This window comes from Somniosus microcephalus, chromosome 21 (genome assembly GCF_052327205.1).
Source record: "Somniosus microcephalus isolate GS21.2 chromosome 21, FLI_Smic_1.0, whole genome shotgun sequence".
Taxonomy (NCBI): domain Eukaryota; kingdom Metazoa; phylum Chordata; class Chondrichthyes; order Squaliformes; family Somniosidae; genus Somniosus; species Somniosus microcephalus.
Genome location: NC_141007.1, coordinates 74339163 through 74363256, shown reverse-complemented (window position 1 = coordinate 74363256; position 24094 = coordinate 74339163). Strand labels below are relative to the sequence as shown.

General features: G+C 45.5%; 2 protein-coding genes across 6 annotated transcripts in view; one reads left to right on the top strand and one right to left on the bottom strand.

Moving 5' to 3' along the window:
• The window catches only part of LOC147102975 (uncharacterized), a 164691-nt gene extending 156765 nt beyond the window's left edge, over window positions 1-7926 (top strand). For all 5 annotated transcript variants that reach the window (XM_085963981.1, XM_085963979.1, XM_085963977.1 and 2 more), the window contains 4 exons: window positions 805-918; window positions 2823-2915; window positions 4918-5044; window positions 6949-7926. In XM_085963981.1, the coding sequence (XP_085820107.1) occupies window positions 805-918; window positions 2823-2915; window positions 4918-5044; window positions 6949-7534 (920 nt within the window). In that variant the 3' untranslated portion in view covers window positions 7535-7926. The remainder of the gene's footprint in view (window positions 1-804; window positions 919-2822; window positions 2916-4917; window positions 5045-6948) is intronic.
• Window positions 7927-13786: 5860 nt separating this feature from the next.
• The window catches only part of exoc7 (exocyst complex component 7), a 38458-nt gene continuing 28150 nt past the window's right edge, over window positions 13787-24094 (bottom strand). The window contains 7 exon segments of the mRNA XM_085964115.1: window positions 13787-14002; window positions 16921-17054; window positions 17854-17895; window positions 18500-18563; window positions 19688-19783; window positions 20205-20325; window positions 23383-23448. Coding sequence (XP_085820241.1) covers window positions 13900-14002; window positions 16921-17054; window positions 17854-17895; window positions 18500-18563; window positions 19688-19783; window positions 20205-20325; window positions 23383-23448 — 626 coding nt within the window. The 3' untranslated portion in view covers window positions 13787-13899.

The window sequence follows — 24094 nt, the reverse complement described above, 5'->3', positions numbered from 1 at the left end:
TTTGCCCAGAATTGGGGGCTACAGATGATGTCGGTGTTCAGCCAGAGGAGACCCCTGTTTCTCCGAGATGCCAAGAGCCTGTCGTGCTTCGTGCTTCACCCAAGTGGCTGATCTCGATGCGTGAGCCTCGACATTGTGCGGACAGGGTTGCCCCATAACACGCACGCGCGCACTATCCAGCAGCACAGCCCCACACCACCCTGCCCGAGATCGGGAACCTGAAACAATCCTGCTCTGCGTGGCCCAATACAGACTATTTACACACAGCGCAGTCGGCAGGGAGTATTCACAGTGGCTGAGCATGAACTTGCAAAAGCAGAAGAGGGCGGGTGATGCACAGGGTTTATTCCAGAATGCACTGAGACCGAGGGTGGAATCTCTACTTCAGTACAAAAGTAATGATCTCTCAAGAAAAAATGAAATTCTGCCGAATGAGCAGAATAATCTGGATCTTCCTGTTGCATGCTGTGCCTGTCCCCCCCTCGGGTATCTCTGTTCCCAGTGAGAGTGCTCTCCAGCTGCACTCGGAGCCAGTCTGGTAGCTCGCTGTGTGAGGAACCGCAGGTGTGTTCCTGTGCCCTTCCACTCAGCGGTTCTGGTTCATTAGTACGTCAGTGCCTTGAGCTTCCCCAGGGTGCGGTGCTAACTCCACCGTCCTCACTTTCATCTGTTCAGTAAAGCAAAGTCAACCAGAATACAACTACATTGTACAGCTTTGTGGCTGTAAATTTTGACGTTTTTTTGGGGATCAGGGGTTGTGAGAAGTTATTAGATTGCTGATGATTGTTTGTTTGTTTTCCTCAGGCAAAGCTGCAGAAGCTGTCATGAGAATGTGGCCGCCTCCTGCACCCCCATCAGACTCTGCCGATAACCTGCCTTCCGGTAACCACCACCAGCACCATCTTTCTCCACAGCCCGGTGAGTCTTGGGTTACGCTAACACAGGAGTGGGCACTGTATCCAGCAGCAACTGCTGCATCTTCTCTCCAACCACCCTCCTCTCCCCATGTACTGTACCATGCATAGTTACTCTGAGCAGGCCAGAAGCTGATGGGTTCCCAGTGTCCCGGAGCTATACGAGACTACCCCAGGGTTTCTCTCTGGCTTTTTATGGTTTAGTTCTATATTAGTTGTGCCCCTCTTAAAAAGGGGGCTTTTTTGTTTTTGTCACACCCCCTGTGCTCGCTGACCTACACTGGCTCCCGGTCCAGCAACGCCTCGATTTTAAAATTCTCAGCCTTGTGTTCAAATCCCTCCATGGCCTCACCCCTCCCTATCTCTGTAATCTGCTCCAGCCCTACAACCCCCCGAGGTCTCTGCGCTCCTCCAATTCTGGCCTTTTGAACATCCTCGATTTTAATTGCTCCACCATTGGTGGCCGTGCCTTCAGCTGCCTGGGCCCCAAGCTCTGGAATTCCCTCCCCAAACCTCTCCGCCTCTCTCTCCTCCTTTAAGACGCTCCTTAAAACCTACCTCTGTGACCAAGCTTTTGGTCGCCTGTCCTAATTATCTCCTTATGTGGCTTGGTGTCAAATTTTGTTTCATAACCGCTCCTGTGCAGCGCCTTGGGACGATTTAGTGTGTTAAAGGCGCTATATAAATGCAGGTTGTTGTTGTTTCCCCTTGGAATAAATGGCTGGAAACTAGAACTGACTCACATATGAAACCACAGGTCTGTTCCGCAATGTCACTAAACTGCAGCAGGGCTCCTGCCCCTTCAGCTGCATCATTACTCTTCTCTCGAAGTAATGAAACTTGTCCAAACTCCTGCTGTACAGAAGCTGCGGAGATCCACAAGTGTTTGAGTACACCATGGTAGGAAACATTCTCTCCAGCTGTTCAGCCTGCTCGGTGTCTCTGGGCACCCCTACAAGGATAACTCGGTGTGCTGTCCAAACACACACACTCTTCATTGGACGCATTTCCAACTTACCAAGCTGCTGCTATTTTTCGATCTGATAGATGCAGCTTTTGAAAATAAAAAGCTGTTATTTTTGGACTGTCTGGCGTTTTCCAAAAGAAAGTTGTTCATAGTTTATAACAAATGCTGAGTAACCTAACCTTATTCTGAACTAGTCGTTACCTACTAAGCAACAGTGACCGCAAAGGTCGGTCATTGGATGTGAGGCGCTCTGGAATGTGCTGAGAATGTAACCGGCTGTGATATGATGGAAGCTGGTTCTTTTCTAACCTTTAATGGGATGGCCCAGGAAAAGAAAGACTTGAATTTCTGTAGCGCCTTTCACAACTTCAGGAGGTTCCAAAGCGCTTTACAGCCAATGAAGTACTTGTGAAGCGTAATCACTGTTGTAGAAACACAAGCGAATTTAACTTCAAATTCCATTAGATGTTCCCTATCACATTTTTATTAATTCACGAGATGTGGGCGTCGTTGGCATTTTATTGCCCATCCCTAGTTGCTCTTGAGACAGTGGTGGTGAGCCGGTTTCTTTAACCGCTGCAGTCCGTGCAGTGAAGGTGCTCCCGTGGTTAGGGCGGGAGTTCCAGGAATTTGACCCAGTGACGGTGAAGGAACAGCTGATATATTTCCACATCAGGATGGTGTGTGACTTGGAGGTGGTGGTCGCGAGTTTGGGAGGTAATTCCTCTAATATAAAACCAACTTGGGTTCAATGTGATGGGGAAAATTAAACCACATTCATTATCTGTAGTGAGTAGTTCCGGTATCCAAGGTTATCCCTTGTATGTCAGTTATTGTGTGTGTGCTTCAGTATAACCAGCTGTTCATGTTTTTGTTATTGACTGGATGTTTGAACACTGGCGGTGGTCCTTGTTGGTAAATAAAGTTTTTCTTTCATTTAGATGACCAAAGTAGGATCCTAAGCACCAAGCCCAGTAGGGACCCTACTCAGCATCTGGAACGGCAGAACAGTCAGGGCCGGCCTTCAGCTGCAGGTAAATAAGCAGTTTAAGATCAGAACCCGGTATTATTTGCTCTCCATTCCCTTTATGTCCTCCTGCAGCCAGAACACCATATCTTAGTGTCAAAGACAGTGTTGTATTCATCAAGTAAAGTAAGGAGGCAAGAAAGAACTTGCATTTCTATCGCACCTTTCACGTCCCAAAGCACTTTATAGCCAATTAAGTAATTTTTGAAGTGTAGTCACTGTTGTAATGTAGGAATCGCGGCAGCCAATTTGCGCACAGCAAGCTCCCACAAACAGCAATGTGATAATGACCAGATACAGGAAACTTTCTGATATCCGGCACTCACTGGACCGAGCTGGTGCCGTACCATCAAAAGTGCCGGACATACCAGCGTTAATGTTGAGAGATACGGAACTGAAAAGCTCCGTGTGAATCAACAAACCCAGCTTCAAAACAGTCGGCTGCAGCTGCAAGCGTCTCTAGCTGAAGCTGTTGCTATAGCTACAGACCTTGCAGTGCCTGACTGGGGGGGGAAAAAAGTAACGAGAACTAAAAAAAACTTATAGAAAACGGCTCCTGATTTTTGCCGTTAGATCGAGTATTCCGGACATATAACCTCCGAATAAACCAAAGTTTCCTGTAATCTGTTTTAGTGATGTTGGTTTAGGGATCAATATTGGCCAAGACCCATGGGATAACTTCCCTGTCATTTAAATAGTCAGTTTACTGATTATGCGCTGACAGTGTGGAACATCACTTGTGTATGGGGGCTGGCAGGTAGCACATGCCTGATTTCCGATACGTACTGCCAATGGACAAGGGTCGTTCATAAAATTCGCCCCATTATATTTTCACCGCCAAATAAAAACTTGGAACTAAATTTGTTATGGAATGTTAAAATAAAATAACACAGAAATTAGATCAGACTAGATCTGAAAATGATTTCTAAAACTAAAACGACTCTGATCTCTTTACAACTTCTGGAGCAGACGATTGGAAGTCAGAGCAGTCATCAATCCCAGTTAATTATTTCTTGTGGCTTTAAGCTGCGAGGTGTGAAACAATAATTAGGATATTTCTAGAACCATAAACTTTGATTAAAAGTCCAAAGACTAGACTGAAAATATGGAAAGCAAATTTGTGACTGATATTTTTTTCCCCCGGAATAAATTTCTTCCAAAGACTATGAATAAAATAAGATTGAAAGTCAAGGCCCAGAGATGAGACCAAAGTTATTTCTGGGGCTAAAACAATGCTGGTGGCAGGTGACCACCTCCCATCCATCTGCCAGTGCTGGGTCATCCCATCTACAGGACAAGGCTCCCAGTGTAGGGAGGTGCCTGAACTCTGCTTGGCATAGTGGAGACCAGGGAGCTTGTGTGGTGTGGGGGGAGGAGGAGAGTCTGTAACTTCCAGTGTTGTGAATTACCTGTCAACGTTCCTGTTGGAAATAGAGGGAAACTTGAAGTAAACCCACCGTGCCCACAGTCTTTGCAGTTACTGCTTCAATTGTAGAAAGATCTATTAAGGAATAATAAACAAAAGTGGTTAAAATGTATGGGGAAAGTGACTGAAATAACTGGGAGAGGGGAAGACAAATACTGTGCCGTTTAAGCTGAAGGGTCATGCCACAGCCACAATTGTAAATTGCAGCTTTGTAAAGCATTGCCAGTAAATGAGCCCGTGAGGAGATTGTTCACAGAACCAACTGCAAGAGACAGCGGGGCAGAATTTCCTCTTCAGGTCCCAAGTGCAAGAACCGGCCGAGGTTGGAAGCTCTCGTCGCAAGCTCGGGGTCAATCTACTCGGAATTTCCCACCCGTTCATTTTAATGGGTAGAAAATCGTCAGCCGCTGGTCCCAGATTTGCAGCGAGAGTTCCCACTCTGCCAAAGTCCTGTATCAAAGAAGAAAGAATGGCTGCCTCATTGGTCTCTTGTGGTTAGGTCCTTGAAACCATCTCTGCCGTGAGAGTGTGGAAGTTTCAGGAGTTTGAAATGTATTCACGTGCTTCGGTTTGTCCCCTTCAGTACACATTGATCCATCGGCGACTTCAGAGCAGAAGATGGATTCGGATCACTTCGAACCTGTTTGCCCGCAGCCTGCTGCAAGCCAAACCCAGGACCGCCCCGCTGTTGCTGCAAATGACCATACAAGGTACGACACCACGAGTCAAAAGTCAGGAAAATAGAGCATGCCACAGTTTGGTAAGACAGGGATTCATGCCGCTAACTGTCCATGTAGGAGAATATCTGATCTTGGTCACATTGGGAAGGTTTGATCCCTGCTCCACAGAGAGGTATGGGCTGTCTCTCCCAGGCCTGCTCACAGAAGCTAAATAAAGGGTGCAATTGACAGAAGCCCAGGAACTGGTCTCTAGACCATAGAATCCTACAGCACAGAATGAGGCTATTTGGCCCATCATACCTGTGCCAGCTCTTGGAAAGTCCTATTCAATTAGTCCCACTCCCCTTGCTCTTCCCCCATAGTCCTGCAAATTTTTCCCCTTCAAGTATTTATCCAATTCCCTTTTGAAAGTAACTATTGAATCTGCTTCCATCATCCTTTCAGGCAGTGCGTTCAAGATCATCATAACTCGCTGCATTAAGAACTAGGAGTAGGACATACAGCCGCTCACGCCTGCTCCGTCATTCATGGCTGAACTTCTACATCAACTCCACTTTCCCGCCCTATCCCCATATCCCTTGATTCCCTTAGTGTCCCAAAATCTATCGCTCTCTGTCTTGAATATACTCAGTGACTGAGCCTCCACAGCCCTCTGGGGCAGTGAGTTCCAAAGATTCACCACCCTCTGAGTGAAGAAATTGCTCCTCATCTCAGTCCTAAATGGCTGACCTCTTATCCTGAGACTGCCCCCTAGTTCTAGACACTCCAGCCAGGGGCAAACAGCCTCTCTGCATCTACCCTGTCAATCCCCCTCAGAATCTTATACTAAAAATTCTCCTCTCCTCCCCTCCCCTCTGGTTCTTTTGCCAATTATCTTCAGTCTGTGTCACAGAAATTTACAGCACAGAAGGAGGCCATTCGGCTGACAAAAAGCTCTCCAACCTAATCCCACTGTCCAGCTCTTGGTCTGTAGCCCTGCAGGTTACGGCACTTCAAGTGCATACCCAAGTACTTTTTAAATGTGGTGAGTGTTTCTGCCTCTCCCACCCATTCAGGTAGTGAGTTCCAGACCCCCCACCACCCTCTGGGTGAAAAAAGCTCTCAACTCCCCTCTAATCCTTCGACCAATTACTTTAAATCTGTGCCCCCTGGTTATTGATCTCTCTGAAAAGGGAAATTGGTCCTTCCAATTTACTCTATCTAGGCCCCTCATAATTTTATTCACCTCAATCCAGTCTCCCCTCAGCTTCCTCTGTTCCAAAGAAAACAACCCCAGCCTATCCAATCTTTCCTCACAGCTAAAATTCCCCAGTCCTGGCAACATCCTTGTGAATCTCCTCTGTGCCCTCTCGCGCTCGCTCTCTCTGGGGAAGCGCCTCTCCATGACTGAGATTGATAGTTGACCATACGAGAAATGGAGGACACCAGAAAAGTTTTTGTGTTCCAACCTTGATCTGTGCTGAGTCGATAACCTCACCCAGCTCTGCAGTTGGTCCTGTAATCAGCTCTGCATCCCCGAGGTTAGGGAGAGGAACAGTCAGCCACAGTTTACCATAATGGGTGTTTGAGTGATGGGGGAGGGCAGGATTGGGTTTAGGTGTGGTGCATTCTGCAGGTGAATAGCCTGTCAATAACTGCTGTCAAAGCTCACCATAGAGAATGGCCACTTGAGTAGGATATCAGAACATGACTGGCACCAATGGACAGTACCCACATGAGTAGTCAAGAGCTTTGTTTTGATTTAATTTGATTAATATAAATCCCTGGGGAGAACTTATCCCCTTTCCCTTTCTATCCCTCCTACTCTGCATCTCCTGTGATTAGGAACCGGATGTGTTGGGAAGTGTCTTTTAACCCCGTTAGAATAAAGTGTGTGGGAGGTGGGACCAGGGGTGAGTTCCGTGTTTTAGTTATTTTCTCTCTGTGCTGAGCAGCCAGCAACCAGCGGTATCGGTGACAAAGAGCAACCACTTCAACGGAGCTCCTGCGAACACTTTCCGACCAGCCCTTCCCCTTGATGTCCCGGTGTGGACAAAAGAGCGGCCCCACGAGGAGGTCCTGGAGGAGCTACCAATACACGGCGCGGTGGAAAAGCCAATGGCGGTTGTCTTCGGTGAGGACAAGGCAGAGAACTCCGCCATCGGAGAATGGGGGGAGCGCCTGGTCCACGCCTTCCTGACTCACTGGAAGGAGAGCGACAGCCAGCACAAGCCCAAGGACGTGATGTGGGCAAATGAGAACGGCGAGAGCGGCCTGCCCTACGACTTCAAGGTCGTGTTCAGCTCCGTGAGCGACGGGCAGGTGGAGACCTTCATAGAAGTTAAATCTACCATCAAAGCTGAGAAGAACTTTGTGCAGCTCTCGGCTCGAGAAGTAGACCTGGCATTGCGGGCCAAAGATCGCTACCACCTGTACCGCGTCTACAAGGCTGGAGACTCGCAGAATGTGCAGCTGTGTCGAATTAAGAACTTGGCACAGTGTCTGCATGCAAAACAACTCGAATTGTTCCTGTTTGTGTAAGTTCCGCACTGATTTTATGGAAGCGTGCATTCATTGGACAGGTTTTTATTGTTTTTTATGTATTTTACGTAAGAGTAATACCTGTAACATCAAATGTCTGACTGGAAGGAGTTTGAGGATTGAGAGATTGCACTGATGGGATGATATGTGAAGCCCTTGTTTATACTAAGGTGACCACTGTCTTATTTGATAATGTTTTGCACATTTTCTTTTTCTGAATTAGTATCCCCAGACACAATAATGTTTAAAACAGCTTTCTGTTCATTGTGAAAACCTTGTTTGCTGTGTGATTTTTATTTTTTAAACTTTTTAATCAATTTTATCCAGCAATTCTGTGCAATCAAGTGACCAAACTGATTTTAGTGATTGCAATAAATCAAACTCTATATAAATTTAGTTTTGTCTTAATTCATTTTGTATATATAACATTTTTTTAAGAATTCTCTGGATGTGGGTGTTTATTGCCCGGAGAAGGTGAGTCTTGCTAAGCCACTTCTTGCGTATCCCTGATTTTCATCGCTCCACCACTGGTGGCCGTGCCTTCAGCTGCATGGGCCCTAAGCTCTGGAATTCTCTCCCTAAACCTCTCCGCCTCTCTTTCCTCCTTTTTAAGACGTTCCTTAAACCTACTTTGAACAAGCTTTTGGTCATCTGCCCTAATATCGCCTTAGGTGGCTCAGTGTAAAATTTTGTTTGATAATCACTCCTGTGAAGGCCCTTGGGAGGTTTTACTTTGTTAAAGGTGCTATATAAATGCAAGTTGTTGAGGAAAGAAATGGCAGTCAAAAGAATATGGGGGAAAATGTAATTTGTGGTTCATTGTTTTTATTCATTGAATTCAGACAGATGATGATCTTTGTACAGATTTGGTGGGAACTTGGTTTCTAAATGAGTTGCACCACTGATTGTTGTAACATGTAAATCCCTGTGTACTATGGCAGTTTACTTGGAATGGAGTCTTAACGGTTTACAGGCCAAGTTATTTCCAGATGTGAAAATGTGGCTTTTTAATCAACCCAACCGCTCTAGGGGTTGGAATTCAGTTTATGGAATGGATTGTACTGCACTGTTGGCTGTCGTCTAATTCATCAGTGCTTTGGCTTTTAGCCTTCCAAAGTGTTTTATTGGAGTTTAGAAACTAATTATCTGCAGAGCACTGATATTATTGTACTCTGAACAGCACAACAAATGCAAGCAACCTTTTGTGTCCCTTTGTGTGAGGTTTATGTGGTGCAATAGTGGCCAGTAGCGTTAGCACTGACGTAACTGTTTCAGCTTAAGGAAGATGTTGGTCTGGTAAGTGCAGAGTGCCACCTACTGATTCTGACCTAGCCAGCTGAGCTGCAATTGCTTCTGTACCCTCCGTCGCTCTGAGTTCAGATGGCACTTCACCTCTTGGAAATTCAAGCACACTGAATAGACTGTTAATGTAACATTTCAAATCTAGGTTAGAAAAAAAATTAATGGGGGAAATTTATTTGGAAAACATAAGGAGCAGGAGTAGGCCAATCGGCCCCTCAAGCCTGCTCCGCCATTCAATAAGATCATGGCTGAGCTGATCCTAACCGCCAATCCACTATCACAGAACCATCTCCTGAATCTAACAGAATTAGACACACGAAATAGGAGCAGGATCAGGCTACACAGCCCCTGGGCCCGCTCCGCTACCCACAGGGCCATGACCGATCCGAACCTAGACTCATGTCCAAATTCCTGCCCGCTCCCCGTAACCCTTAATTCCCTTTACTTCTAGGAAACTGTCTATTTCTGTTTTAAATTTATGTAATGATGTAGCTTCTACAGCTTTTTGGGGCAGCATATTCCATGGACCTACCACCCTCTGAGTGATGTAGTTCCTCCTCATCTCAGTATTGAAAGAGCAGCCCCTTATTCTAAGACTATGCCCCCTAGTTCTAGTTTCACCCATCATCGGGAACATCCTCCCCGCATCCACCCGATCCAACCCCTTCACAATCTTATATGTTTCAATAAGATCGCCTCTCATTCTTCTAAACTCCAATGAGTAGAGTCCCAATCTACTCAACCTCTCCTCATATGTCCAGCCCCTCATCCCTGGGATTAACCGAGTGAACCTTCTTTGTACTGACTCAAGAGCAAGTATGTCTTTTCTTAAGTATGGACACCAAAACTGTACGCAGTATTCCAGGTGCGGTCTCACCAATACCTTGTACAACTGAAGCAATACCTCCCTATTTTTTATATTCTATCCCCCTAGCAATGAAAGCCAACATTCCATTGGCCGCCTTAATCACTTGCTGCACCTGCATACTAACCTTTTTGAGTTTTGTGCACCAGGACCCCCAGATCCCTTTGTACTTCAGTACTTTCCAGTTTCTTGCCATTAAGATAATAACTTGCTCTACGATTTTTCCTACCAAAGTGCATAACCTCACACTTTCCAGTATTGTATTCCATCTGCCAAATCTCTGCCCACTTACTTAGCCTGTCTATGTCCCCTTGCAGGTTTTTTATGTCCTCCTCACTCACTACTTTCCCTCCCATCTTAGTAGCATCAAACTTTGATATGTTACTCGGTCCCCTCCTCCAAATCGTTAATATAGATTGTAAAGAGTTGGGGACCCAGCACCGACCCCTGCGGAACACCACTAGTCACTGATTGCCAGCCTGAGAATGAACCATTTATCCCAACTCTCTGCCTTCTGTTAGATAGCCAATCCTCTATCCATGCCAGAATATTACCCCCAATCCTGTGATTTTTTTTATCTTAAGCAATAATCTTTTGTGTGGCACCTTGTCAAATGCCTTTTGGAAGTCTAAATACACTACGTCCACTAGTTCCCCTTTATCCACCCTATATGTTACTTCCTCAAAGAACTCCAGCAAATTTGTCAAACATGACTTTTCCCCCCCTTCATAAAACCATGCTGATCCAAATGTCCTGTTACTGTCTCCTTAATAATGGGCTCCAAAATTTTACCTACCACAGATGTTGGGCTAACCGGTCTATAGTTTCCAGCCTTCTGTCTACTGCCCTTTTTAAATAAGGGTGTTACATTAGCAGTTTTCCAGTCGGCCGGGACCTTTGCCGAGTCCAGGGAGTTTTGGAAAATTATTACCAATGCATCCACAATCCCTACCGCCACTTCCCTCAAGACCCTAGGATGTAAGCCATCAGGTCCAGGTGATTTATCCGCCTCGAGTCCCATTATTTTACCAAGTACCACTTTCTTAGTGATTTTGATCGTGTTTAGCTCCTCCCCTCTGTCCAGTGTTGGGATATTCTTAGTGTCTTCTACTGTAAAGACTGATGTAAAATATTCATTGTGTTTTTGCCATCTCCATATTTCCCACCATTAATTTCCCAGTCTCATCCTCTAAGGGACCAACATTTACTTTAGCCACCCTTTTTCCTTTTATATAACTATAAAAACTCTTTATATTTTTTGCTAATTTACTTTCATAATCTATCTTCCCTTTCTTAATCAATCTTGTTATTTTTTGCTGTCTTTTAAAGTTTTCCCAATCCTCTATCCTCCCACTAGATTTGGGTACCTTATATGCCCTTGTTTTTAGTTGAATACTATCCTTAATTTCTTTACTTAGCCATGGATGGCTGTCTTTTCTTTTACACCCTTTTCTTCAGTGGAATATATTTTTTTTGGAAGTTGTAAAATAACTCCTTAAATGTACACCACTGATCATGTATCGTCTCACCCTTTAATCTATTTTCCCAATCCACTCTACTCAATTCCGCTCTCATACCTTCATAGTCTCCTTTATTCAAGCTTAGCACGCTTGTTTGAGATCCAACCTTCTCACCCTCTAATTGAATATGGAATTCAACCATGTTATGGTCACTCATTCCAAGGGGATCCTTTACTAGGACATTTTTAATTAATCCTGTCTCGTTACACAGGACCAGATCTAAGGTTGCTTGCCCCCTGGTCGGTTCAGTTACATACTGCTCAAGAAACCCATCCCTAATACACTCAATGAACTCATCCTCAAGGCAGCCCTGCCCAATTTGATTTGTCCAATTAATATGATAGTTAAAATCCCCCATAATTATAGATGCTCCCTTATTACAAGCCTCAACTATTTCCTGATTGATACTCCGTCCAACAGAGTTGCAACTGTTCGGAGGCCTATAGACTACGCCCACTAGTGTTTTTTTTCCCCTTATTATTCCTTACCTCCACCCAAACTGTTTCATTATCCTGATCTTTTGACCCAATATCATTTCTCTGTATTAGTGATTCCTTCCTTTATTAACATAGCCACCCCACCTCCCCTTCCTGCCTGTCCTTCCTGATCGTTAAATAACCTAGTATGTTTAATTCCCAGGCATTATCACCCTGCAGCCATGTTTCTGTAATGGCCACAAGATCATACCCATATGTAGTTATTTGTGCCATTAACTCGTCTATTTTGTTACGAATGCTACGTGCATTCAGATAGAGAACTTTCAAATATGTTTTGTGACACTTAATTCCTGCTTTTGCCCTTTTTATTACTTCACCTTTTACTCCATACCTTCTGCCCCTTCCTGATATGCTCTGGTTTTCAATTTCCCCACTGCTACCTAAGTCTATGACCTTCTCTGTTGTCATTTTTATTATTTGCTCTCTAGGAACCTCCCCCCCCACTAGTTAGTTTAAAGCCCTCTCTACAGCCCTAGTTATATGATCCGCCAGGACTCTAGTCCCAGCACTGGCCAAGTGAAGCCCGTCCCAACGGAACAGCTCCCTCCTGCCCCAGTACTGGTGGCATTGTCCCAGGAAGCAAAACCCATTTCTCCCACACCAGTCTTTGAGCCACGCATTTAACTCTCTTATTTTATTTGTCCTAGCCAAATTCGCTCGTGGCTCAGGTAATAATCCAGAGATTATTACCTTTGTGGTTCTGCTTTTTAATTTGGCCCCTAGCTGCTCAAACGCCCTCAGCAGACCCTCCTTCCTTGTCCTACCTATGTCGTTGGTACCAACATGGACCATGACAACTAGATCCTCCCCCTCCCACTCCAAGTTTCTCTCCAGTCCAGAGGAGATGTCCTTAACCCTAGCACCGGGCAGGCAACACAGCCTTCGGGACTCTCGCTCTCGGCTGCAAAGAACTCTATCCCCCACCACTACAACATTTCTTTTAACCCCCCCTCCCCTCCACGGTGCTGTGGCCAGGTTGCTCATCCTCCCCGCAGTCCCTGTTCCCAACCTCACAGGGAGTAAGAGCCTCGAACCAAGTGCAAGGGCTGCGGCTCCTCCAACACTACCTCCTGCATCCCCGTACCTGCCTCACTTCTAGTCACACCATCCTGACCCTGGCCACGGACTACATCTGAATTAATTAATCTAATTGGTGTGAATACCTCGTGATACAGAGTCCAGGTAACTCTCCCCCTCCCTGATGTGTCTCAGTGTCTGAAGCTCGGACTCCAGCTCTTCAAAACAGAACCCACTGAAGTTATAAGGAAGAAAATGAATATCCTGAACAGAAGCAGGAGCCTTTGTGGAAAAACGAACACTTATCGCCGATCATGACCTCGATATCCCAAAATACTTGACAGCCAATGTTTTTTTTTTTTTAAAAACGTGGTCACTTGTGATGTTGGAAAATCGCAGCAGCCAATTTGCACATGCAAGGTCCCACAAATAGCAATAAAATCTGATTAGATAATCTTTTAATTTATGTTGGTTGAGGCATAAATATTAGCCAGGACCCCAGGGAGAATATGAAGGGATTGGTTGCTGTTTTATACTTAAACTCCTGCACATTAATCCTCTTAATAGGTTTTTAGTTCTCCATTAGTAGCATAACAGGGCCTCGCTAAAGCAATATAGCAGCAGCAGGTCACGTGACAAATTCCTGCTCCCAGTTGTGCAACTGGTCAAAACCCAAAGAGCTTTTCCCTGTGGATAGTGAGTTGGAGGGAGGAGCACCACCATCAACAAAATCTGCATCTGAAAACCTTACACTATGACGACAATGTAGGAGCACATACAGGGTCCAGGATTTCAACACAAGGGTAAAACGAGGAAAAAATTGTATATAAATTCACATTATCTCTAACACTATAATTCCACCAGCTGCAATTGAGAAAATCAAGAATCTAAAGCTAAGGATTAGTGAGAGTGAGGATTTCCTAAATACTGGAAAATGTAGTGAGCTGCATGTTTAGAACTGCACATTAATCAAACATCTTGAGGAATGTATGTGAAAAGTCAGTATTCGAAGCAATGCTACAGTCGCTGGAAATGCATAATTACAAGCCAGTCAAGTTTCATATCTTTAATGCAACCTATGGCTTCAGTATAGTTTCTTTACATAAATTGGTAACAATTAATAGTTGGCAAATGGATCTGGCGGAATAAAGTGAAGCATGGGCTTCACGCTGAAGTATCGAAGAGCTTCTCGATCATTTCTTCAACCTGCTCCACTCTGTATTTTATATATTTTTCAATATTCTTGGTAAAGGGAACATTTGAATACCTGCAGGAGTTAATGAGCGCAATTATTTGTCAACAAGGCAGTGATGAAAAGCTTGTACAGAAAGAAATGATCCATCAAACTTGAGACATTGCCCATCGAGTTTTATTTCTGTGAGCTGAAGCAGATACAGTGTCACACACACTCTTGCCTTCTAACCAAAGTTATTCGCCTGTCTATCCAGGACAGATTTTTGTGCACAGGCCTTTTCTGCAATCACTGTCTCAAAGGAGTTAAACACCTGGGCATATTGGATCACAAGTGCAGCCAATACAGGAGAATCGGGCAGAAGAAAAGAACTTGCATTTATATAGCGCCTCACTACCTCAGGGCGTCTCAAAGTGCTTTACACCCAATTAAAATAAGTGCAGTCACTGTTATAATAGGATTGCAGCAGATATGCACACAGCAAAATCCCACAATCAGCAATGTGACAATGACCAGATAATCTTTAGTAATATTGGTTGAATGATAAATATTGGCCAGGACACCAGGGATAGCTCCCTGCTCCTCATCAAATAATGCCATGGCATCTTTTACATCCACCCGAGGGGGCAGACAGGGCCTCAGGTTAACATCTCATCCAAAAGACAGCACCTCCGACAGTGCTGCACTCCCTCAGTTACTGCACTGGAGTGTCAGCCTAGCTTTTGAGCTCAAGCCTCAAAGCAGGACTTGAACCCACGACCTTCTGACTCAGAAGCAAGAGTGCTTCCCACTGAGCCACAGCAGACACATAGGTGAGGCAGGATTTTCCATCCATTCATTTAAATAAAACAAAAAAGGTGACCCAACCGTGGCTAACAAGGGAAATTAGGGATAGCATAAGGTCCAAGGAGAGGGCATATAAATTGGCCAGAAAAAGCAATAACCCTGAGGATTGGGAGCAGTTTAGGATTCAACAGAGGACAAAGGGATTAATTAAGAAAGGGAAAATAGAATGAGAGTAAGCTTGCAGAGAACATAAAAACTGACTAAAAGCTTTTATAGATATGTGAAGAGAAAAAGATTGGTGAAGTCAAGCATAGGTCCCTTGCAGTCAGAATCGGGGGAATTTATAATGGGGAACAAAGAAATGGCAGACCAACTAAATACATATTTTGGTTCTGTCTTCACAAAGGAGGACACAAATAACTTCCCAGAGATGCCGGGGAACATAGGGTCTGATGAAAGGGTGGAAGTGAAAGAAATCAGTATTTGTAGGGAAATGGTGTTAGGAAAATTGATGGGACTGAAGGCCGATAAATCCCCAGGGCCTGATAATCTACATCCCAGGGTACTTAAGGAAGTGGCCCTAGAAATAGTAGATGCATTGCTGGTCATCTTCCAGAACTCGATAGACTCTGGAACGGTACCCATGGATTGGCGGGTAGCTAATGTTACCCCACTATTCAAAAAAGGCGGTAGAGAAAAGGCGGGGAATTATAGACCGGTAAGCTTGACATCGGTAGTGGGGAAAATGCTAGAGTCCATTATAAAAGATGTAATAGCAGAGCACTTGGAAAGCAGTGACAGGATCGAACAAAGTCAACATGGATTTACAAAAGGTAAATCATGCTTGACTGATCTACTGGAATTTTTTGAGGATGTAACTGGTAAAATAGATAAGGGAGAACCAGTGGATGTGGACTTTCAGAAGGCTTTCGATAAGGTCCCGCATAAGAGATTAGCGTGCAAAATTAAGGCACATGGGATTGGGGGCAAGGTATTGACTTGGATAGAGAACTGGTTGGCGGACAGAAAGCAAAGAGTTGGAATAAACGGGTCGTGACTAGTGGGGTACCGCAAGGATCGGTCCTAGGACCCTAGCTGTTCACAATATATATTAATGATCTGGACGAGGGAATTGGATGTAATATCTCCAAATTTGCAGACGACACAAAGCTGGGGGGGGGGGGGGGGGAGGGTATGCTGTGAGGAGGATGTCGTGAAACTCCAGCACGATTTGGACAGGTTGGGTGATTAGTGCATTTGCCATGTTTCTGCCCAATGTGGATAAATGTGAGGTTATCCACTTTGGTGGCAAAAACAGGAAGGCAGATTATTATTTGAATGGTAATAGTTTGGGAGAAGGGGAAGTGCAAAGAGACCTGGGTGTTCTTGTGCACCAGTTGCTGAAGGTAAGCATGCAGGTGCAGCAGGCGGTTAAGAAGGCAAATGGTATGTTGGCCTTCGTAGCAAGAGGGTTCGAGTACAGGAACAAGGATGTCTTGCTACAGTTGTACAGGGCCTTGGTGAGACCGCACCTTGAGTATTGTGTGCAGTTTTGGTCGCCTTACCTGAGGAAGGACGTTCTTGCCATGGAAGGAGTGCAGCGAAGATTCACCAGGCTGATACCTGGGATGGCAGGAATGACGTATGAGGAGAGATTGGGTCGATTGGGCTTGTACTCACTGGAGTTTAGAAGATTGAGAGGGGATCTCATCGAAACCTATAAAATTCTGTCAGGCCTGGACAGACTCGATGCAGGAAGGATGTTTCTGATGCCCGGGGAGTCCAGAACCAGGGGTCACAGTCTAAGGATAAGGGGTAAGCCATTTAGGACAGAGATGAGGAATTTCTTCACCCAGAGAGTGGTGAACCTGTGGAATTCTCTGCCACAGAGGGCGGTGGAGGCCAGTTCATTAAATATATTCAAGAAAGAGTTGGATATATTTCTTAAGGCTAAAGGGATCAAGGGATATGGGGAGAAGGCAGGGACAGGGTACTGAATTTGGATGATCAGCCATGATCTCATTGAATGGCGGAGCAGGCTCGAGGGGCCTACTCCTGCTCCTATCTTCTCTGTATCTATGTAAATCTGGGCGAGCTCTCATAGGCACATGCTCCCCCTGGCCTGGTTTTCCTGTATTTGTTGTAACTCGGCACAGGAACAGATTAATCTATGCCTCTGTTTTTTGCACACAATGTCCGACTCTTACCTCTGCCAGAAGACCCGATAGGCCACAGTTACATTTTCCTTCTGTGCGCGCCTGATTTTATCCCTTTGTTCCTTATCTGGGATGGCCCAGGATTTCTGGATTTTGCACAGTTCTTCCAGTCCATCATTGAATGCCTTCGAAACAAAAACTAGCCTCATTTAAATGAATTAATACTTGCTAATAGCAATGCCCCGGCCACGAGAAACTTCCAGCGAGCCTAGGCCAGTCCAATATCACAGTGCTGAATCTGTGGGCGGACCCATTTCTCAAGGGCCTTGACAGCCAACAAAGCACAAACTCTAAGATGGTGTGTTCACTCACTGCAGCCTCCCAAACCATCATTGCCAGTTCTGTTCACAGGATTACCTCCTGTGATTGATGTTTTTATTGAGTAGTGGAGGCAGTTTATGCTCTTAATTATTTAGTATGTTAAAAGATATTAAACACAAGAGATAAGCTGCCTGTTGCAGATCGACATGGGATGCATCCCATAAACCCGCTCTAAACATTGCCCAACAGGTCGGCAGCTGTTGTTACTGTGATGACTTCCCACAGTCTGCCCACGAGCTCCCATATTAAGCACCGTGTAACCTGCCCGACTGCCCCGCAGGTTCTCAAGTCAGGACAGGTTTAAAATGAGGCAATTTTGTAAAAAGAGGGGTAGTTACAGCAGCAGAACAAAGCTGGGGCGGGACGGGGCGTTAGGTCCTCCATGCCCTGTGCAGCGAAAGGCCCAAAAGCTTGTTGCAACAACTTGTACTTTTACAGCACGGTTTACATAATGTAACACCCCCAGGCACTTCACAGAAAGAGGGAGAAGTTAGGACATGTGTCTGTAGGCAGAGGTGGGAGGAGGTAGTGCTAGTGAGTCACAGGAGTTTAGGAAGAGACCATAACTTTAAAAAAAAAACTTACACACCAAGTCCATCTTACCTTAAATCTGTCTTTAATTGCCTGCCTTTCCTTATCTTTTAACTAGAAAAATAAAATAGAATGGATTACTCCAGTCTCTGTTTACACAGATTGCTATTCACCCGATTAAAATCAGGCAAGATTCAAATTGATCACATGTCGTGCAGACCAGAAAAGTCCCAGGTTCAACTGTTGGTTTGTGTCGAGTTAGTTATCTCAGGGTATTAAAGGTTACAGAACCAAAGCGGGTAAATGGAGTTAAGATACAGATCAGCCATGATCTAATAGAATGGTGGAACAGGCTCAAGGGGCTGAATGGCCACAGCCGCCTCCTGTTCCCGTGCTCAGCTGCAGCAACTGGTGAGATTGCTACAATCGGGGCCAAGAAAAGAGGAGCAAGAAATAAAAGTCAGCCAGGGTCCCCATGTCTGATCGCTGCCTGGTGATCCCAGCTGATGTGGAGATCAGGTAAGGGCAGGATCAGGTTACTGGGCCGACTCACCATCAAGGATCGTGCGGCAGTTACGGCCACCTGGGTGAGGTACCAGAGGAGAGGAGGGAAGAAAGAGCCTGGGCGGAAACTACAGCAGCCGTCAGCCCAGCGCGACCTGCACAAGGTGACAAGACAAGTATTTTACACCCTTAACAAAAAATTTAAGGCACTTACTTTTGTTCCTGGCTGGAAGGCAGGCAAGTTCCCCTCCGTAATGGGCGTCGTGACCTTTAACCAGCTGTAACAATAGAGACAGATAAACTCCGCTGTACAGTGGCACCATCCTCCCCCACTTTTACAATGAAAAGATGAAAAAGTCAGACTCCTGCCCCCCTCCCAATTTCTGCCCATTGCTCCTGCAGGTGCCGACAGCTTGTGGTTCCAATAACTCGGGCTCCTTCCTCCCCTAAAGTAGCATCCAAGTGTGAGCCTGAACAGTGGATGTCGGCAACCCATTTGATTGTGAAGGGCAATCACAGCCAACTCCAATCAACAACAACTTGCATTTATAGGTTGCCTTTAATGTAGTAAAACATCCCAAGGCACTTCACAGGAACGTTTATAGAATGATACAGCACAGGAGACCATTCAGCCCATTGTGCATAAGCAGATATTAGGACAGGTGACCAAAAGCTTGGACAGAGAGGTAGGTTTTAAGGAGCGTCTTAAAGGAGGAAAGGTGAAGTAGTTTAGGGAGGCAATTCCAATTAACAGAATGGCCTTAAAATCCCAACCAGCACTTTTATTGGCATTCCTCAGTCCTCTCCTGTTCCTGTGTATTATGTTTTCAGACAGGAAATCTCCCCTCCAGCGATCTCACCCGGCAGTGTTTAAGGTCTGCACCCATTCCACTGAATGCTTCCCACTTTAAGGTGTAATCTCTCCTGTCACCTGTATCCAGTTTTCATAGTAACTAACCTGAGTTTGTTGTGAATTTCTCTATTTGGATAAACCTCCTCCCACAGAACAATTAGCAAGAGCACTGCCTGTGTGTGGAAGGGACATAGACCGAGGAAGTCCCAGCTTTGATTCCCAGTGGGTGATCACAGAAGGGCCGGGGTAGGAGGCACAACATTGATGTCAACACTCCTGGGCTAAGGGGGGGGGGGGAAGAAAAAAAAGAGCGTCATGGCCCAGTGACGCCAGCTGGAAATTATGGGCACATGGCCCCAAGGTCAGGACAGAATCAGGCTTCATTGTGTTGCCTCCACAGTCAAATAGCACGTAGATACACATGGAACAAAGGGCCACTTGGGCGAGGTACAGAAGGCCTGTTGGTGTCTGTGGAACTGTCCCAGCATGAGTCAGTGCCTTCAGAGAGGACAGAAGAGCAAAAAACACACACACACATCCGAGAGTTACCTGCGCTGATAAGTCTGGAGCTGCTCTTCAATGTGTCCCTTGTACGCCTTGTCTGGGTACTTCTGCGTTACTGCTACAAGTTGGATTAATTCAGACCTATAACAAACATCACAGACTGGAAATATGTTTAACTCAGCTTTTAACCAGTAACTAATGGCACTTACCTACAAACTATGTTAGTTACTTTAACTATATCACTGTAGGAAGGTAAAGGGCAGTGCTAGTACATATAAAAGCTATAAAGTACAGCAGTGTTGTCACCAGGCATTTAAAGAGCATCCGTCCACTGCGCTACAGCACAGACGGCTGGCGGCCCGGGGCGCGATGGGCCCAGACGGCTGGCGGCCCGGGGCAAGTACGCGGGTCACGAGCAGCCCACAAAATGGCAGGTCTTGGCTGCAGATTTACATTGAGGCAGAGTGGGAAAATACCGAGGGGAGGTGCGAGAATGGAACATTGGAGTGCAGTCTTATATTCGCCATCCCGGGGACATAGAGCACAATTATTACAAACTTACTTCTCCAGGGATTTGAGGATGTAATTAAAGTTATTAAGAAGGAAGACAGCACCCAGAGCAGTGTCCTCATAAACCTTAGCCTTGCTGTGCAGGTTCAGCTGCAAGTTGCCGAGTATTTTGCCTACAGAAAGAGAGGGAACAGTTTTAAAAAGCACAACAGAGTAAAAAGCTGCAGAAATAAATTCCTATTGAAAACGACACAAAACATCTACGTACACCGTACAAGAGCTTGGTCTTTATTCTCTCTACGACTTCTCCCCAGCGCCATCCCAAGGGTTCATTTTCACCAGCGCTCTCCAGTAACTGAACCGAGTGCCTGTTATACACGCGTGAGGTTCAGTGGGAGTGCTGGCAGGATGTTTAACAGTGGGGGCCACACCAGCCTGCCCAGCGCACACATCCCAGCGGGAGGTCAGTACACAGGTAATCTTCTGGATCAATTAAAGGACATCAAGGGATATGGAGCAAAAGCAGGTAAATGGAGTTGAGGTACAAATCAGCTATGATCTGACAGAATGGGGGAACTCAAGGGGCTGAATGGCCCATTCCGATTCCTATGTTCCCTTTACCAAGACAACTTGGTAGAGACCAGAAAACACCCCCAGTGAAATGCCAAGCATCAAAATCAGTCCATTTAACATGGACAGAATGGCTCAGCATCGACACACCATCCTTTTATCTTTGGGGTGTCAGTCGTGGCTCAGTGGGCAGCACTCTCACCTCAGTCAGAAGGTTGTGGGTTCAAGTCCCACTCCAGAGACTTGCACGCATAATCTAGGCTGATACTCCATTGTTGCAAGGAGGGAGTGCTGCACTGTCGGAGGTGCCGTCTTTTGGATTAGACATTAAACCGAGGCCCCGTCTGCCCTCTCAGATAGACGTAAAAGATCCCACGGCACTATTTCAAAGAAGAGCAGGGGAGTTATCCCTGGTGTCCTGGGCCAATATTTATCCCTCAATCAACAGCAAAACAAATTATCTGGTCATTATCACACTGCTGTGTTTCCTACATTACAACGGTGACTACACTTCAAAAATACTTAATTGACTGTAAAGCACTTTGGGACATCCTGAGGTCGTGAAAGGCGCTATATAAATGCCAAATCTTTTTTCTAAATGCCAAACTGAACGACAGGGCAGCTCGGAGATAAAAACAAACTCTGACACAGCCTCAACCCACATGCTCGTGGGAACAAGTCACGACACAAAACTGCTGAGTGTTCAGCACTAATTAAAAGTACTAATTTCCCACCCACCCACTCATGCCAATATCCCCCTTGAACCTTCAGTGGAGGTTTGCTGTCTAGTTTTTGGAATTGTGATTCATAGGCTGCCAGAGCAATGCTAGTAATGTGGGAAATGGAAAGGTTACAGCCATGTAATATAGAGCTGTTCTCCACAAACTCGGGTTAAGGCTCAGTGTTCGGGCAGAATACAGCAAACTGGACACCCAACCTGACTGGGGAAAATGCTTCACACCGGATATGTAAATGGCTCCTCAATCCTCCTCTTAGGCAGTCCCTCGGAACCGAGGATGACTTGCTTCCACATTAAAAATGAGTTCTCAGGTGACCGATGAGTCCAATGTGGGACCCACAGTCTGTCACAGGTGGGGCAGACGGTGGTTGAAGGGGCGGGGTGCTTGGGTTGACGTGCGCTCCTTGCGCTTGGCTTCCGCTTGCTCCCGGCGAAGAGACTCTAGGTGTTCGGCGCCTTCCCGGATACTTCTCCTCCACTTTGTGCAGTCTTGGGCCAGGGATTACCAGGTGTCGGTGGGGATGTTGCACTTTTTCAAGGAGGCTTTGAGGGTGTCCTTGAAGCATTTCCTCTGCCCACCTGGGGCTCTCTTGCCGTGTCGGAGCTCCGAGTAGAGCGCTTGTTTTGGGAGTCTTGTATCGGGCATGCGGACAATGTGACCCGTCCATCGGAGCTGATTGAGCGTGTTCTCCACAAACTCGGGTTAAGGCTCAGTGTTCAGGCAGAATACAGCAAACTAGACACCCAACCTGACTGGGGAAAATGCTTCACACCGGATATGTAAATGGCTCCTCAATATCCCAACATTAACACCCTAACTCGAGCACAAAAACTTGTCCAGCAATTTCAGGAACAAAACCAGGTTGCCCCAAGATTAGACAAAAAATACACTTTCCATTCCTTGTATAATCAAACCCTAACTGCACACTTTGTAAACATTGTGGCTTGGTAAAAATGGGTGAGGCAGCCTCCGTTCAATTTGGTACTGAACTCTGCAAGGGATCGTTCCATTTCTAAACATTATGAAAAATTGCACATGATGGGAATAGACTAAAGTATTGCCACCTCAACACACAGACTCTCATTTTACATGCAACTCTCAGATTCTCTTCACAGTAGACAAGCTCTGGTGCCGAGACGCTCAGAGATTACGTGGTGTGAGAATAGGCAACAGACACTTAACGAGTTCATATGAAATTCTTGCCTTGCAACAAATCTCCTTGCTCAAGGTAAATTGGATGGGATGCCTCTTTATAAAGACAGGTGCTTTAACTGCCTTATGAACAATGTACTATTCCACTGCTAAAGTGGAGCTCTGTCCCTATAAGCCCACAAAGTCTAGCTGTTAAATAAACACAGGCTCAAGTCAGAATTTAATTCTTGTTTGGGCAGGAAAAGTGCTTGAACTTTCAGGCTACAGGTCAGAAGCACCTGATATTAACTGACTGGATTGATTTCTCTTTTATGAAAGACTGATTTGTGTCTGTTGTCATCTGGCAGACACGAGATATACTTTTATCAGAATAACTAGCAAGCTTCCTGTCCCAGGACAGGAACAATGTGATTTTCTGCTGTTAAAGTTTAGGTATTATGCTGCTTATTTAAGGCTAAATATTCTTCAGTACAATTAAAAAACTACAGTCGCTGTAGTATGGACAGCAAATGCAGAATTTTTTTTTATTTTATTATTTATATTTTTTTAAATAAGGTAGGTAGATAGTTGTAGATTATTATAATATATACACAAACGTGCACATGTAGAGGATTCCAGCGCCAGATTTCCAGGCCTCAGTTGAACCAGATTATCACCCACTTCTAATGAGACCTGAACTTTTGGTGAAATCTTACAATTGACACCTTTTAAACCTTTCAAATACTTGCACACAACACAGCACAACCTTGCTGTAAAACCAATACTCACAGATGTAGTTGCTGAGAAGCCGCCTGCTGAACTCGGAGTTGTAGGTGCTGGTCGAGGAACCAGTCTCTGCAAGTCAACCATTTCCAGTTTCCGTTATAAAACCAAATTATATCCGAATACATCCTATCTACACATTTTAGCCCGGGGAGGGGGGGGGGGGGGGGGGGGGTTGTTAAAAGAGCTGTTTTTTTTTTTGTTTTTTTTATAAATGGTTAACAATGAGACGTTCTCTCCCAGTATTTCCTCCACTATCCCCTCCTTCCCCGCACGCCATCTCTAGAGGGGAGAGCACAGCGGAACAGCCCGATCCCAGGTTTCAGCTCCTCGAATACTCTTGACGCAGGCTGCTCGGGGAGGTGTAGCGGCAGCCCGCGGAGACGGCAGGGAAAGAGAGAGCAGGAACGCTCTCTTTCCTGTTTAACTCCGTCTGCACAGGTTCACCCATAGAGCTACGATCAAGAGGACCCATGAAAAGCCCCATCGTGCATTTTTACAAGTTAGGCTTAAAATAGCCGAGATGAAATGATTTTTTAAAAAGGAAGAGATTAAAATAGAAAAGGAAGAAATAAAAGAATTCTGACAAACCGTATTAAATTGCTACTCTACAGTACCAGGGAACCCGTTGTGCTTACTTCACTTTCCCCGCTTGGAATTGTATCCCCTGGGTTACAGTCACCCTCGGACACCTCACCCAGGTGGCCATTATACAGCA